The sequence below is a fragment of the Plasmodium relictum genome, assembly GCF_900005765.1.
Source record: "Plasmodium relictum strain SGS1 genome assembly, chromosome: 13".
Lineage (NCBI taxonomy): Eukaryota > Apicomplexa > Aconoidasida > Haemosporida > Plasmodiidae > Plasmodium > Plasmodium relictum.
This window is the reverse complement of record NC_041691.1, coordinates 1,330,549-1,349,101: the sequence shown is the minus strand read 5'-3', so window position 1 is coordinate 1,349,101 and position 18,553 is coordinate 1,330,549. Positions and strand designations below refer to the sequence as shown.

The following is an 18,553-nucleotide window of genomic DNA, read 5'->3' as shown; positions in this document are numbered from 1 at the left end:
CATGAATTACATTTTCCAAAAAAACAAAGTTTGGGCAACTGAAATATTTATATGTACTAAAAATTAGACAAATTTTATAAAAAAAAAGTATAGATAATTAGGACAGTTTTAAGACAAAAATCATAAATATTAATAAAAGAAAAAATTAACCTTAAAAAAATAAAAATTAACAAAGAAAAAAAAATTTAAATAAAATAATAAAGAATAAATTAAAAAGAATTTTATTTAAAATATCTCTAGAAAAAAAAAAAAAAAAAAAAAAAAAAAAGAAAAAATATATGTATATATATAAATGCATATTTATACATATATGAGAAATACAATAAATTGTCAAACAAAAATGACTTTTAAACATTTATTATTTTTAACAAAGTTTAATGTTATTAGACAAAAAAAAAAAAAAAATATGCATACAAAAAGGAAGAAAATATTTAAAAAAATTATTTTTATGCCTTTATATTTTATAAGAATTCTGTAATATTGATATTCCATTTTATTATATCATTTTGTAACATATATTCCATTTTTTCTTTAATAGGAATTAAAAATATTTGTTTTAGTTTATTATCTTTAATAAATTTCATTACTTTTTCATCTAATAAGTCTTCATAAGAAAATTTAATATGCTTCCATGTAGATTCATCAAGTTGAATATTTAATTGGAATATTTGTAAATTGGAATATATATTTTGTGAGAATTTTTCAAAATTCTCATTTTTTTGCATATTTAAATTACTAGGTTTTCCGAAAAAAGGGGAAAACTTTCTATTTTTACTAAGTGAGTTTTCGTTATTTATGAAGATGTTATCTATATATGAATATTTTGTATGCACATCTGGCACATTATCGTTACATATACTTTTGGAATCCTTCATTTCATTTAATATTTTTTTACAAGTTTTTGTTTGCTCTACATCTTTTAAATAATTGTGGTGACTCAAACCTAATTCTATGTTTCTATGGTTTTTACTATTTTGTATATTATCGTTTATGTAATTAGATGTTATATAGTTTTTTTTTAAATTATTTTTATAGTCATTATTGGCATTTAAATCGTTATTATTATATTTTACATTTCTCATTTGTTTCATTTTAGAAAAATTTGAGGGAGAAAAATAAGTTTCGTTTATATTGCTTTTATAGTCTTTTTTTAATGGGCAACAATATAAAGACATATTTACATTATCTTTTAAATCGTCAGAACTTCCGTATAATTTTTTAATATCAAATGAATTACTTAATGTCGAACTACTGATTAAATTATTCTCATTCTCATTCATTAAATCTCTGTAGGAATATATATTTTTTCTGATATCTTTCGAATTCTCATTTAATTTAACTAAATTAGCTTTTTTATTCACAGAGAAATAAGCTTTATTTGTAACGTTTGAATTATTATTTATATTTTGATTCAAGATACCTAAATTACGACTTGAATGTTGATGTAAGTAATTCATATTATTATTAAAATTTCGATTTGAGAAATTGAAATTACGATTTGAATGCTCATTTAAGTAGTTGATGTTATTATTAATATTTTGATTCAAGTGATTTAAATTATTATTTCCATCTATATTAAAATTGCTTAAATTATTGCTTATATTTTTTTCATTCATAATAATATCCTGAAGTCTCATAGTATTTGGTATATTTGTAATATTTTTTTTTGTATTTATATTATTTTCCATATTTTCAATTAAATTAAAATTTTTAAATGGATAATTATTATTGATTCCATTTTTTAATTTTTTCTCATTTATTTTGTAAATTGTATAAGGGTTTTCTTTTGCATCTTTCTTAACTCCTTGTGGAAGAATAAAAATATTTTTTTTTAAAACATTTTTTAATGGAGAATTTTCTATTACATATTTATCATAACAATTTATATTATATATGTTTGGTTTTAATAATATATTTTTGAGATTAGGTTCACTTTCACTCTTATTTATATTATGTATATATTTTATTCTATTTTCATTCAAATATGTTGGTTCCATATTTATTTCATTATAGGAATTATTACCAACAACTGTATCAGTCCTTTCTTTATTTAAATTTAGCATATATATATTATTTAGGTAATTTTGAGAATTTTCACTTAATTTTATATTATAATTAGGTTTTCTTTGTTGTGTATTTTTAAATAAATGAATATTATTATGGGTATATTTTTTGCTATCAATATTAATAGAAGTAAACTCATTATTACTTCTATTTACGTTATTATTACTATTTGTCATATTATAATATTTATAATTTTTCATTAAGTTATTATGTACTATATTACTATCATTATTATTTATTGCATTGTTATTAACTAATTCATTTAATGGGATATTGTTATTGCTTGCATTATAACATATCAAATTATTAGTAGTTCCATTATTTAATGCAATATTGTCCTTATTATTATTATGTATTTTATCAATAACAAATTTTTGAGAATTGATGAAAAATTCTTTATTAAAGCATTTGTTACTTTTTTTATGTTCGATTTCTTTTACATAATTCTCATTATTTTTATTACTATTATTATCATCAATAAATATATAATTTTCATCTGTTGTTCTTTGTTCTTTGTAATTTTTCCCATTCTGATTTAGCAAATGTTCGCTGAGAATGTTTTCACTAGCAGTTACATGTTTGTTTATATGATATATATCATTATTATTATTTTTTTTTTTATACTCAATGAAATTGTTTACTGATTCCTTTGCATTACTTTCTATATCTTTCTCATATATATTTAATGAATTAATATTATTAGGGAAATAATTGAAATAATTTTTTTGCATATTTAAATGTTGATGGTAATTATTGTTAAAATCATGTGTATGATTAGCGTTATCTGTGCACCTTACATGTTTATAATTATTAATTTTATGCAGCAAATCTTCTGAATTATATATTTTACATTTGCTATTTTGAAAGTGTTTCTTATTTCTATCTTCATTATCCATACAAATGTTGTTCGTAAATGTCTTATTTAAAAAGTTTATAGGAAAATTAGTTTTACTGATATTATTATCTCTTCTAATTAAGTTTATGTGTTCACATGTTTTATTAAAATTCGATTTGTATACATATTTTAATTTATCATACTCTGAACCCTTTGAAAGAGCTTCTATTTCTTTATTTTTAAGAACTATTACTTTTTTATCAATTGGGTTAAACGTTGCGTTGTTGTAATCTAGATATTCTTTAAAATTCTTTGATTTTATATGAGGATTATAACTAATTCTTGTTGAATTATGAAGTTTATTAATTAATATGTTATTTGTGTTATTTGGTGTAAATAATATATTTTTATTTTTTTCTATATTATTATTATGGTTCAAGTTGTTGTAACCTATCAACTTTATTCCATTAGCTTCGTATTTATTCAGTTCATTGTTTTTGTTATTTTTATTCAAATACATGTGGTTATAAATTTCATGCTTTTCATTTAAACTCTCTGTTTTTTTTTTAAATATAAAATTACTCGTAACAGTAGGTTCTGACGTTTTAATATTTTCTACCTTTATCTCATTAGTTCTTCCTTCATTATTATTATTCATTTTATTTAAATCTACTATACTTGTTCCTTGTTTATCTTTGCTATGAATAATGTCATTTAGTGATATTGTATTTATTTCATTATTTTCTTTCATTTCTTTTGTTTCATTAGAATTTTCATAATTTGTATTTTCTTTTTTATTAATAAAAGAATTTTTCACTAATTTCAAATCATATTTAGTAATATTTTCACTTTTATTAATTAACAGAACTTTTGATTTTTGTAATTTTTCCGATACATATTTTTCATCATATTTATTTAAATTTAAGACATTTACATTTTTTTCTTTGTAAATTTTATTTGAATATTCGGGTATGATCTTTAATTCATTATTAAGTGAATCTATATAATTTGAATTTTCATTAGTTAAGTCATTTTCTATATGGTTTTTCTCTATATAATTTTTATAATAATAATTGTTGCCAAAGTAATAACTATTATTATTATCACTAGGGTTTATCTTTACTTCTTCAGTGGTATTATTCATATTATTTTTAGTAGTCATTTCATTTTTTATACTTTTTATATCTTCTAATTCATCTTTTAGTTCATTCAACATATAAATATTTTCTTTAGGAGAATCACTGTCTTTTTTAAGAGGGTATTTTAATATATCTTCTCCACAACTATTATTTAATTTTTTACTGAAATTATTTTTATCTTTGTCACTATGTTCTTCCATTACAACATTTTGCTTGACATTCATTAATTCATTTTTCATGTCGTTCATATATTCATCTTTAGATATGCAACTACTGGATAAAGTTAACGAACTAGAATCTTTAATTTCTTTAATCTTCAAATTGTTAACTAATTTATTAGAATTTTGAATATCTACATTTTTCTTTAACAAAAATTCTGAAAATATAAAAGGTTCTTTATAAGCATTATTCAATATTTCTAAATACATTGAATTCTCTAATTTTTCCTCTTTTATTTTACCATTTATGTAATTGTTTTTTATCCCATTTATATTATTTTTTTCTTTGCTTTCATTGTTAACTATTTCTTTATTCTTATCATATTTTTGAGAGGAATTTTTTTCATCAAATAAAGGAGTATTTTTATGAGTAATTGTGTTTAAATGTTTTAATTTTTTATCTTCTTGTTTTTCTTCTTTTTTTTCATATTTATAATTTTGGAATCCCTTTTTTATTTCACTTTTGTTAAGATCATGAAAGTCCAATAATAACTCTTCATAGGAAGAACTACTTAGGCATTCATCACTATGTGATATGCCATAACTATTGTTAGAATTTTCTTTATCTAAAGTATTATTATCTTCTTCACTATTTTTGTTTTTTGATTGATTATTTTTCTCTAAAGAATTACAAATATCTATTTTATTTATTTGAAGGATACTTTCATTAAAAATATCAGTATTAGAGAAATCACAATAATCTTTAAGAAAATTATCATTTTTATCTTCAGAAATACTAAACCTTTTATTCATTTCTGTAGAATTCTTTTGTAAAATAGTCATACAACTTTTTTTTTTTTCATGGGTTTTTTTTAATAAATAATTGTGAGATTCAAGTTTACTTGCTTTTGAAATATTTTTTTTTATATTGTTGCTATTTAATAAAGAATTTAAGAAATCTCCATTTTTTGTAAAAGTAATAGATGAAGGAGTTTTTAATTTGAAGTTTTGAATATTATATTTTGTCAAAAAAAAGGAAATAGATGCATACAACCATATAGTAGATATAGTAGTACTATATGCATGAAGAGTAATGTTATAAAAAATATCTGTCTCCGTATTTTGTAATATTATAGTTGATGATTTATAAATTTTTGATTCAGTAGACTTGATGAATCCGTTAATTAGTTTCGTTGTAATTAATTTAAATTCTAATGTTCTTTTCGATAATCTATTTTGTGCATGTTTTATTAATTCTTCATTATTTGTGTCAACATTAATTTTAAGATAAATATTCTTACACTTATAAGTTGCTTCAATATCAAGAGGATACTTTTCTGTGTTTTTTTTTTTAACTTCGTTTATTTTTTCATTTGTTGTGTTATTAATTATTTTTTTTTTTTCCATTTTTTTAATTGAATATTTATTATCTTTAAAATTGTTACATTTTATATTTTTTTTCTTTAATAGAATATCTTTTTTTATATTTATTTCATTTATATTATTTAGTTTATCTAGTTCTCTATTTTTTGAACAAGTAGGAGTTTTTGGCAACTCAGGCTCATTATTAAAAGAATTACTTTCTTTTTTTTTCATTAAGTCTTTTTTTCCTTTTAGGTCTATATTTTCGACTTTTTCTGCACAATGAAAATTATTAATCTTATCACAAAGAGAATACATAGAAAAATTATGAGAATTTGAATTATAACAAGATGATTCATTAATATTTTTATTTTCTTCTTCTACTTTAAATTTTTCATTTTTACTATATAGTAGTTTTATCATATTTTTATATTCCTCTTTTTCGTTTTTCTCTTCTGAGCATGAAAAATCATTTTCTATGTTCTTAAATTTTTCTTCACATGTTTTTGGTAATTTTTCAATGTTTCCATTTTTTTCATATTCACAATAGCTTTTTTCATATTTTACATTTAATTTCTTTAAAGTTTTAATTGCTTCATTTTTAAATGGTTCTATAAGTGCAGGTATATTATTTTGCTTCGATATAAAATGTGATTTTATTTTAGTTGCTTTGTTATTATCCTTTAGACATCCTACTTTGAAATTTTTACAGCATAAACTTATATTTTTTTTAATTTTTTTTTCACTTGCTATTTCTATTTTATTAGTACATAAATTTTTTTTTTCTTCTGCTTCTTTACAAAGCAAATATTTTGCTCTTTCTTCGCAATGGTCTTCCGCTTTTTTATCAATAATTTTTAATGCATCGGCAATAATTGCAGTATTTGTTTTTTGTTCATTAAAATGTAATCCTGTTAATTTTATATTTATATTTTCCACTAATTCTTTACTATCTTTATTTGAATCAAAATTTTTCTTTTTTTTTTCTGTTACATTTATATTTTCTAATTTAATATTAGTAATGGGATATTTACATGATTTTATTCCACTGTTTGCATATATATTATCATTTAAATTATGTTCCTGCTTATTTTTTAATAATAACGAATTTTTTTTTTTATTTTCCTTATATAAGAAATTTCTGTTTATTGGATTAAAATCACCTAATGTATTACACACAGTATTTTCACTATTTTCATGACCATATTTTTTTAATTTACTTGTATTTTGAAATTTCGAATTAATATTTATGATATCACTGCTGTTATTTTCAACAGAATTTTCGTTATAGCTAATACTAATGTTCTTATAAAAGTTCTTTTTAACATCATATGAATTATCAACATCACAGTTTTTATTACAATGAAAATTATAGTCAATATTATTGTTGTTATTTAAATTGTTATGAATAATAATTTTATTATCATTTTCATTAATATTATCAATATTTACAATAATTTTATTATCATTTTCATCAATATTATCAAAATTTGTCATATGTTCACTGCTTAAATTACAATATAAATTTGAGTTAATGCTAAAACCAGAATTTTTTTGATTATCTACTACTTTACATGTTTCACTGTCACACTTATCTTTTTGCCAATTATGGCTTTTAAGAGAATCATTCATATTACTTTTTTTTTCTGTATATGATTCTTTATGAACTAATTGTTCCTCATTTTTATGCATTTCTTTGGAGTTTTTATTTGAAATTTCAGTAGAATATATTTGGCAACTATTAAGTTCATTTTTTATTTTACTGCAACTTAGCAGATCTTTATTTTCAAAATTTAACACATTTAAATAATATTTATTTATTTGTTGCTCACTTTTACTTAAATTTGTGCAATACTCTGAGTTTTCTTCAAATGATTGTTTTCTTTTAACTTTATTTTTATCCTCTAATTTACCTTTATTTGAACTAGTAGAATTTGATTTGTTCACATTATTTGATAAATCACTATTAAAAAATATTTTTTCTTCTTCATCTATGTTGTTTTGTAACATTATTTTTGATAAATAAAGTTCATTATTCGATATTTCAAATTCATCTTTTTCTTTCTTATTTTGTTCTATTTTATTTTCATTGTATTCATTTGATGCCATATAAGATGAATAATTGTTTTCAATTTGATTTTTATTATTCTGAAAACGTTTTGCACATTTAATTTCTTTTTTAATAACTAAATTACTTTTATTCATAATATTATTATTATTAGCAAAATTGTTAAAATTATTAATCTCTTTTAAATTATCTAAACCGCTTAAATTATCGATATTAGTCTTATTATTTGTACTATATAAATTACTTAAATTATTTATGTTGTTGATATGTTCGATATTATTTAAATTAGTTGAATCATTTGAATAACTTAAGTTACTAATATGGTTTGTATCTCTTTTATTAATTAAAATATCTAAATTAATTAAATCATTTAAATTTCTCTTACTGTTAGAATTATTTGAATAATCTAAGTTTTTTATTCTATTATTTATGCTTTTACATTCTACTGTTGTATTTGAATTTGAAGAAAAATTATTACTACTATAAACTTCCTTAGTTATTTTCACTAAATTATTTAATTCTTTTTTATTAGGATTATTTTCTTCAATATATTCTTCATTATATTGAATATTCATATTATTTAAATGGTTGTTTAAATTTTTCATTGATAATGAAGAAAAAACATTTTTATTTTTGTTTATACTTTCACTAAAATGTATATCACTTATACCCTTTAATGGATTACAAATTTCTTGTTTTAATATTTCACTTGCTTTACCTGATAAATTTTCTTTCTTATAGTTTAAGTAAGGATAATTTGCACTATTATACAAATTAGTTGGATATAATTGTTCATGAGTTAATCCATCTGTTAATAATGAATTATTAAAAGTATATTCATCTCTTATATTTATACTATTATTTTGTTCATATAAATTCCTTTTAAAGTTCATTAATTCTTGCTCAGAAATACCTTTGCCAAGTTTCTTATTTTCTCTATTTTTTAAAGAATTATAAAATTCATTATTTTTTATCTGGTATTCTTTTGTTTTTATATGTCCATGGAGATTTCCATTTAATATATCATCATTTTGTAATTCGTCATTTGTTGAATAGTAGTTTAATTCATTTGATCTTTTATAGTATGAATTATTTGAATTTAAAATATCTTTATACTTATTATCTTCATCTTTATATAAAGAGAAATTTGTATTTTCATTTTCATCCTTTATCGATTCTTTGTAAAATAAATTTGAATTACATTGTTTATAAAATTCTAACATAGTATTTATCTTCATTTTTTCATTAACGGAATAGTTAGTTTTTCCTAATTCCATTTTCTCTTTATAAAAATAATTTGGCTCATTCAATATTTCAGATTTATCATTTATTATTAAACTTCTATTTCTTAAAACTTCATTTTTAATTCTATTATTTTCATTATGATTTATTTTACGGTTCTCATTTTTATTTATATATTCTTTCTCATAAGAATATTTACCACTATTATTGTTAGATAATGATGATAATATATTATTTGAAGAGTTATCATAAAAATTGTCTGAAAAATTAATTTCATTTGACAAAAAATTTTTTGAACAATAGTTTTTATATTTTGTAAAATTGTCATCATAGTTTACTTCATTTTTTGAAGAATCCTCTTTCAGTGTAGTTAATTTATTTATATCGTAGTTTTTACTTAATTGTATATTATTAATAATATTTATATTGTCATCATAAATAATATTAGAAGAATTATGGTCAAATAAATCTCTTTTTTTTATCATATTATTATTAAATTGATCATTTTTTTCATTATAATTAATAATATTTACAAGACAGTTGTTTTTTTCCTTAAATATATGATTACGCATAACTTATGAAAGACTATTAAAAAGACAAGAAAAATGCTATATCGCTAAACATTTTTTTTCTTATAATTTTTTTTAATGAATATATTTTTAAATATTCAATTTTTTTTTTTTTTTTATTATCTTATATTTTAAATTATTTATGTAAAATATATATATGTATATATATTAATTATTATATCATTTCGTTTTTTTTTTTTTTTTTTTAATATAAAATTTTGTAAAAATTCTAAATAACTTTTAATAATTTCACCTATAAGAAAAATTCTGAAAAATATAAAAAGAGTTAAGAGACATCTAACTTCAAAAATATATTGTTGCTTTTGATACACCTTTTTATCTAATTATTTTTTTTTTTTTTTTTTGTGTGCATATATATAAGTACGAATAATAGGTGAATTTTTTTTGCAATGGTATTTATATGTCCATTAACAAAAGAGGGAAAAATATTATAATAACATATACAATAAATAAAATATAAGAAATTAAAACAATACAAATTTATTCTCTATTTTTGTTCTTCATTCTAACTTCTAAATGTAATAAAAAAAATTTTGCAACGTTTTATTCTATAAAACTATTTTCTATGTTTTGAAATATTCAAAATTTATGTGCATATTCTATAAAAGAAATACAAAAAAAAAAAAAAAATAAAATAAAGGATTCTATATAAAAAAAAAATTAAATATTCTTAAGCAACAATAAAAAAAAAAATAAAAATTAATAAAAAAATTCAAGTTTCGTAAAGAGAAAAATTATGAAATATTAAGAAAATATTTGTATATATGTATGAATATATATTATAATAAATGGATACATATATGAACTTTACGTCTTATATAAAATTATTTCTAATATATAGATTAAGATGAGTAAAATTGTATAATAAAATAATAATTTCCTAAAATAGTTAAACCTTACGAGAACTAGGGATTTCTTTCTTTCTTTTTTTTTTTTTTTTTAATAAAAGATAAAAAATTTAACAATTTCAGATTAATAAATTTGTTGTATATATTTATAGAAACAACTTATTAATTCGCATATATATTAAAAACGCTGATGCTTATATAGTATTTAAAAAGAAGCATAAAAATTTTTTTATAGATTTCTATAAGCTTAAATATAGTTTTTCTCTTAAATATGTGCATTTATGTGCATATAGAAATTTAAATAGTAAAAAATTTTCTTTTTTTTTTTTTATTCATATAATCTTTATAAAGAACATTTCATACGTCTTTACTAAAAATTACGAAACATTCTGAAAGCTCATCAGTGTTTCAACTATAATATATCATTTTCTTTGAAAAATATAAAAAAAATGTATTGTATCATTAGAAACAAGAAATTTAAATTATGAAATATTAAAAAAAAAAATATAAATTTTTTTAAAAATTAAACAGTGATGTAGAGGAAAACTTAGAAGCAAATATTTCTTTTGCTACAAATGTATTATACTATAAATTTTTTTTTTTTATACTTAAATTATTAACATAGAAAAGCCATTATAATAAAAATATAATAAATTTTTAATTATTTTTGTCTTTTAAACGTTTTTAATTAGATAATTCTGATACATAAAAGCTCTACTAATTTTTTAAAAAAACATTACTTTTATTTGTAGTTGTATTTATAAAAACTTGTATTATATCCTTTTTTACTTCTTTTTTTTTTTTTTACAGAATACCTAGGAAAAACTTGAATGAAATACATTTAAACAACTACATATATATTTAAAATTTTAAGTGTCTACATTTTACTTTTTATTTAATAAGAAATATTAATAATATCCTCTCAATGAATAGAATAGGAAAATAAAATGTATAATATTTAAAAAAAAAAAAAAAGTGATTTTACAAAAAAAAAAAAATGAAAAAAATTAGATATTTAAGAAACACATTCTAAAAAAAAAGAAACTTAAACTCAACAAAATAAGGGTTAATATGAACTTTTGCATTAGATTTAAAAAAAAAAGAATTTTATATTTTATTTTTATTTGTTCTAAGAGAATTCTTTTTTTGTAGCATCCTATAAGAAAAAAAGAAATTGAATATATAAAATTCCATTTATAAGTATAATAGTGAAATAATTTTAACTTTTAAAAGTTTAATTATCTTTTTTTTTCTTTTCTTTTTTATTATTTAACGTATTCTTTATTTTAAGAAATTGAAGTTTATCCCATATATTTACTTCAAGTCTTTTTTGTTCATTAATTATCCTTCTTTTTATTTCCTCCTTTAAATTCAACGAAGTTATTTTTTTTTTAAAAAATTATGTTACTTTATTTTTATATCAGTTAATTTATATTAATTAACAATGTTTCATAAAATATAAAAAAAAGGTTTAATACATTCATATTTTATATAGGTACCCTTTCTTTAATATGATTTTCTAAATCATTATGATATTCCAATGCTTCAAATAAATCCTTATAACCATAAGCTCTTGTTCATAAAAATAAAAAATAAAATTTTCTCCTTTTTACATTTTTTTTTTAAAAATAAAAATGAAATAATTTAAAAAATTTTATATTTTTGTTACGGGACGTTGTAATGAATGCTAATAGGAATAGGTTCTGATGCTTGCCAATTTTTTTGGAAGTCTAATGGATATAGCAAAGAATTACTAGGCAAAAAATTCAAAATGTTCATTTCTTCCTTTTTTCTTTTATTTGAAGAAACACAATATATCTATATTAGAAAAAAGAAATTAGTAGGAAATTTAAAGCAAACAATAATTTAAAAAAAAAAAAAAGGTAGAAGAAAATATATAAATTTTTTAAGGAAAATAGAAATATTAAAATGAAATATATTTTAGGTGTTACTATATTTCATAATTTTAGAACTAGCAAAATTTTGCATATAAAAATTTTATACATTTATATATATAATAAAAATAAAATAGTGTTATTAAAATAATGAATTAATAACCTGTAGTAACATGATGAAAAAGTTGAAAATATTTTTAAGAATTTTCATTTTTATAATGATATAAAATATATTTAATATGAAATTAAAGTACATATATATATATATTATTTATTATCTATTAAGGGTAAAAAAAATAAATTTTTAGTTCATATTAATTCCACCTTATGTCTACCACATTATCATTTTTATAAACTGTTTACATTTTTCGTTACCGCAATTAAATGTATATACATTTGAATACCTTCATTAAATTAGATATATTCAATGTATAATGAAGGTATAAACAAAAATAAATTTTTAATAATTAAAAATTTAAAGATGCACAAAATTAAAAAAAAAAAAAGAAACAAAAGAAAAAAAGAAAGAAAAAGAAATAAAAAATTCTTTGATAAAAAAAAAATAAAAATAAAAACATATAATGCGATTATTATTTAGTTAAAAATCATTAGTACTTGATTGATAAAAAGTAACAACTAAATACAATGAAAAAAAAAAAAAAAAGAATCTAACAAGGGAAAAAAAATATTAGAAGAGAAAAAAAAATGAAAAAAAAAAAGAAGATTTATTTATTATTGATATTATTTATACTTCTATGTAATAATTCATTGTGTTTTAAAGATAATAATAAATTAAAATACTTTTTTATATTAAAGCAAAACAATAAAATATATAAAAATTCTAAACATTTTATTTTATACAATTATGGAAAAGAATTTTTTGAAAGAATAAAAAAGTTAAATTTTTTAACAAATATTTTGAAAATTGATGCATACCCATCGTCTTTTATAAAAAGGAATATTAAAATATGTGATTTAAAAAAAAAGTATAATTATTTAAAAAATGGAGAGAAGGATAATGATAATTACATTATTTATGGGCGTGTAATGGTAAAACGAAATAATGGTATGTTTCTAAATATACAAGATGATGAAGATAATATACAAATTTACATAGATGGAGATATCTCAATTAAAAAAAAAACAGATGAAAACAATGATCTAAAAAGCAAAAAATGTAGTTTAGATAACAAGAATTATGATAATAATTTAATAAGTGATAAATATATAAATCAAGAAAATAATAATTTATATGATGAATCAGATAAATTTAAAAATATTAATGAAGTAAAGGCCAGGAAAATAGTAGAAATAGGAGATTTTATAGCTGTAAAAGGGTTTATTAGAAAAACTTCAAGAGGAGAAATAACATTACACACAAAAGAATTACACATATTAGCAAAATCATTGTTACCATTACCAGATAAATATAAAGGGATGCAAGACTTAGAATACAAATATAGAAAGAGATACCTTGATTTTTTAACTAATAAAGAACAAAAAGAGAAAATAATAACAAGGTTTAAATTAATTCAAGAAATAAGAAAATATTTATTAAACAGAAATTATTTGGAAGTGGATACCCCAATATTGCAATTAATACCTGGAGGAGCTACAGCTAAGGCATTTGAAACTTATTTGAAATCTTTAAATTTAATTTTATATTTAAGAATTTCTCCAGAATTATATTTAAAAAAATTAATTATAAGTGGGATTTCAGAAAAGATTTTTGAATTAAGCAAATGTTTTCGTAATGAAGGATTAAGTTCTATTCATAACCCTGAGTTTACCTTGTTAGAAATTTATAAGTCCTACTCTAATTATAAATATATGATAAAATTTGTTGAAAAACTAATAAAAAAAATATCAACAAAGTTTAATTTTATTTCAGATTATAACATAATCAACAAAAAATGGAAAAAAATATCTTTTATTAAAATAATAAAAAAGTATACATCCATAAACTTTTTAAATTTATCTTTTGATGAAGCCTATAATGAAGCTAAAAAGTTAAATATCACTTTTGATTATGATAAAAATGATTTAAATTGGGGTTTAGTTGTTGAAGAAGTTTTTAAAAGAAAGGTAGAGCCATTTTTGGGTAATGATCCCATACATATTTTTCATTTACCATCAGATACATCTTCATTAGCTAAAACATTAAATACGAATAAGAAACTATCTGAAAGATTTGAAACATATATAGGAAAAATGGAGATAGCTAATGGATACACAGAAGAAGCTAATCCATTAATGCAAGAGAAGAAATTCATACAACAGTGTGTTTTAAAAGAAAAGCATATGAAACAAAACATAAATTGGAATATCAAATTAGATGATAATAAAAACATTAACAAAAATAACAATCAAAATAATTATTTTAAAGAATTATTTAATAATGATTATAAAACAAAAATAAACAAACAAAATATGAAAAATCAAAATTACGAAATTGATTATGATTACATAACAGCGTTGTCTCATGGTTTGCCACCGACTGGTGGTTTAGGAATAGGTATTGATCGTTTATGCATGTTATTTACTAATTCAAATTCAATTAAAAATATATTATCATTTTCTATTATAAAACCAAATTAAAAATTACATCTTTATATTTCATAATTCATTTTTAATAATAAAGATTATTCTACATAAAAACTACTAATATTAAAAAAAAAAAAAAAAAAATAGGTAAAATAATGAATATTTTGGTATTATTAATCTTAATATTTAGTTAATGTATTAAATAAATAAATTTAATACATAAAAAAAAAAAATTCATTCTTTAAAGATAAGATTGGTATGAATTTATAAATTAGACACAATTTATTGTAATTTTAAATGCATATGTTTATAAAAAGAAAACGATATTATAAAAATTTCTTTTTTTTTTTTTTGATAATAGTTAAAATGAATAAAATAATTTTGCAAATAGTTTATTTTTAATTATACTTTAAGAAGAGTTTTGAAATACATATACATATTGAAGAATTTAAATTTTATGTCAATAACATAATTGATGGCTTTAAATAAATTATCTCTAATTTAAAAAATATTAAGTTTTTAAATTATACTTTTCTTACATTTACAAAAGGGCATTACACTAGATGAAAAAAAAAAAAACAATTATGATGAAATTTTATTTTTATGTTAAAAAAAATTTATTGCATATTTAAAAAAAAAGTAATAGAAATACATATAAATAAACGCATATATATATTTATGCATCATAATATGAATTATAAAAAATTGATGTTTTTTATTATTTGAATTATTTATTTATTATTACTTTTTTTTAATAAGTGATGAAACAAATAGAAATAATATAGAACAAAAATATATAATAGAAAAAATAAAACTTCTATATAGAAAGTGATATTTTGAAAATATTAAAAAGTTAAGCCTTCAGATTTTTTATCTTTATCATCAATACTATTGTTACCCTCTACTGATTTTTTAGAAGTAATACTACTAGGTATATTAGCTGTTTGTGAGCTATAAAAAAATTAAAAACATATATTTATCATATGATTTAAATTTATACTTTTTTTTTTTTAATAAAGTTATAAAAATTAACATATATTCATATGAATCATAAATAAATTTAAAAAAAAAAAAAATACTTTTTCATAAATTTTGAAATTTCATTGTTTTTTTCGTCTAATTTTTTCTGGCATTCGCTTATAATTTGTTCTACCTGTTAAATTTTACAAAAAAAAATAAAATAAAATAAAATAAAATAAAAATAAATATATAACAAAAAAAAAAATATATTATGAAAAATACTAAATAAAAGTGAAAACATGATAACTTTATTAAATAACATAATTTAAAGTTTTTATTTTTTAAAAATAACTAATAAGAATGTACTACATTTTTATGAATTTAATTACCTTATTTTTATGTTCTATCAAAGCTGGTTTAATTTCACCAACTGTCCTTTCAACCAAAATTTCACCAACCATTCTATAACATCTTCTATTAGATGGAACATTTTCTAAAGCTTCCAATACTAATCTTGAATAATATTAAAAAAAAAAAAAGAAAAAGAGAAAAATTTAATATAGTAATAGCCGTTTTTTTTTTTGTAATATTCGTTAATATATATAATGTACATATATATTATACTTATGTTCTACTACATCTTGATACAATTCTTCTATCTTAGAGACTAATTGAACCCTATCTTTTTCTATTTGTTCATACGTTGATTTAGCTTCATTTTGTTCATCTAATTTCAGGAATTGGATGTCTTTCTTAATTTCCATCTTATTAAATTTTCATTGAAATTGAAATGTTTTTTTTATTATATATGTAATAAGAAAAAAATATTCTTATATGGATACCTATTTTAATGGTATATATATTTAACTACTTAAAAAAAAAAATTAAGTATTTATATCAAATAAATATAGTGATACAATTTAGGATTTATTAGAGTAAAAAAAAAAAAAAAAAATTATTTCCACATATTATATTTTTATTATAAAAAAAAAAAAAAATTTTTTTATAGTTATCTTACAGAAGTATTTCTCTCTTATTTTTTTAAATTTTCTTTAAAAATTATTACCTTATATAAAAAAGCATTTAAATTATACAATATTTTGTATTTATTGAAAAAAATTATGAATCTTTATGTGTTCAAAAAAGATATATTTCTTGTAAACTTTGAATATTATTCATATATATTCAAAATTATGAAGTGTATTTTGTTTTTCCACTTAAATTATATTTTAAGTTATATATTAATACGTAAATATACATATGATAGAATATATTTAAATCTTAATTCCTAAAATTTTGTTTCTTTAAAACGGTTTTACAAAAAATTTACATTGTAAAAAATGATTTATTTAAATAATGCAAGATGGAATTTATAACATAAAAACTTATTTTTGATAGATTACTGATTTAAGAAATTAATTATTCAAAATTATATTTTTAAAAATTCTATATTTTTAATTTTATAAAAAAAAAAAATTTAATTAAATTTGTATATTTTATTGTAAGGGGCAAAAAATTAAGAAATAAAAAAGTCTATATAAATTGAAATAAATATACTCTAATATTTGTAAATTATACGAATATATTTTCCTATATTCATTTTTTTATATAAAAATTACGCGCTCATGCAATTAAATAAACTATATATAATCAAAGCAAGTTTAACTAAAAAAATATTTTTAAAGACCTTAGTCATTATCTATAAATTTTGCTAAAAGATTTTAATAGAACAAAGATTTGTAATTTTCACTTATTATATTTAGGACAGCTGAAAAAATATTATATAAACATATATATATTTTTTTCTTTTATAAAAATGAATGTTTAATAGTATTGAGAGTAAGGAGTGACGTTCTTTCTTTTTTTTTTTACTTACAGAACATGACACATATAATGTAAAACTATGAGAATTATATTTTTTATGCACTTAAGTATCATTTCTTATAATATATCTCCATAATCTTTTATTTATTTTAATAGATAATGTATCTTCCTTTTCAAGCAAAATTCGTCTCCATTAAGTTTTTTATAATATTAAATTTCAAAATATTTAAAAGAAATTCATTTAGAAATAAATTATTTAGTGAAAATATAAAAAGAGAAAAACTTTTTGATTATTTTGATCATTTTTTTTTTTTTTTTGAAATATAAATTTTTTTTTTTTTAATTAACATACCTATAAGCTAGCATTAATATAGAACTACTATAACAATAAAATAAATTTTAAATGTCATGTTTATATTAGGATCTATACTTATATACAACTACCTTTTTTTTCAGCTAATTTTATATTTATTGTTCATATTTTTTAAGGAAAAAAAAAATTTTTTAATTGAAACACTAAAACGCACACAATATTTAATTAATATGAAAAATTATGAAAAAAAAAAAAAACTGTAAATAATTTGTGATATATATATATATATATATGTATATATAAATATAGCAAAAATATTAAACCGTTACACACAAGAAAATTAAAAAAAAAAGGTTTTTTTTTTTTTTTTTGGTTGTATTATTTTCTCATTATTTATGAGAATTTTTTAATTAAAAATAACTTAGATAATTCCATTTCTTAATACATTATTACATTTTTTTAAAGAGCAAGTTACAAATATCGCGTCTATTTTTTATTTTTATCATTAATTAATAAAAAAAAAAAATCTCTTAAATACTTTATATATTAAAAATAACATTAACATGCCTATATTTACAAGTGCTTTTAATTGGCTTGTAGTTTCATATTTTCTTATTTAAAACTACTTTTAAAATTATTTAATGTTATGAAAATTATTAAGTATATAACAATACCTATTTTTAAGATTCTTTCCTTTTGATCCTTTTTTTT

At 18.5% G+C, this 18,553-nt stretch overlaps 4 protein-coding genes across 4 annotated transcripts; 1 reads left to right on the top strand and 3 right to left on the bottom strand.

Annotated features, from left to right (window-relative positions):
* Nucleotides 1-461: 461 nt before the first annotated feature.
* Nucleotides 462-9,440, bottom strand: PRELSG_1334500 (conserved Plasmodium protein, unknown function; the record flags this gene model as incomplete). Its single annotated transcript, XM_028678874.1, has 1 exon — nucleotides 462-9,440. The coding sequence occupies one exon, from the start codon at nucleotides 9,438-9,440 to the stop codon at nucleotides 462-464; it is 8,979 nt and encodes a 2,992-aa protein (XP_028535977.1).
* A 1,973-nt stretch (nucleotides 9,441-11,413) lies between these two features.
* On the bottom strand, nucleotides 11,414-12,412 carry PRELSG_1334400 (conserved Plasmodium protein, unknown function; the record flags this gene model as incomplete). Its single annotated transcript, XM_028678873.1, has 5 exons — nucleotides 11,414-11,462; nucleotides 11,581-11,669; nucleotides 11,806-11,862; nucleotides 11,981-12,124; nucleotides 12,365-12,412. The coding sequence occupies 5 exons, from the start codon at nucleotides 12,410-12,412 to the stop codon at nucleotides 11,414-11,416; spliced, it is 387 nt and encodes a 128-aa protein (XP_028535976.1).
* Nucleotides 12,413-12,906: 494 nt separating this feature from the next.
* PRELSG_1334300 (lysine--tRNA ligase, putative) lies at nucleotides 12,907-14,799 on the top strand (the record flags this gene model as incomplete). Its single annotated transcript, XM_028678872.1, has 1 exon — nucleotides 12,907-14,799. One exon carries the CDS (start codon nucleotides 12,907-12,909, stop codon nucleotides 14,797-14,799), a length of 1,893 nt encoding a protein of 630 aa, XP_028535975.1.
* A 791-nt stretch (nucleotides 14,800-15,590) lies between these two features.
* PRELSG_1334200 (prefoldin subunit 2, putative) lies at nucleotides 15,591-16,469 on the bottom strand (the record flags this gene model as incomplete). Its single annotated transcript, XM_028678871.1, has 4 exons — nucleotides 15,591-15,696; nucleotides 15,825-15,898; nucleotides 16,095-16,218; nucleotides 16,330-16,469. 4 exons carry the CDS (start codon nucleotides 16,467-16,469, stop codon nucleotides 15,591-15,593), a joined length of 444 nt encoding a protein of 147 aa, XP_028535974.1.
* Nucleotides 16,470-18,553: the final 2,084 nt, after the last annotated feature.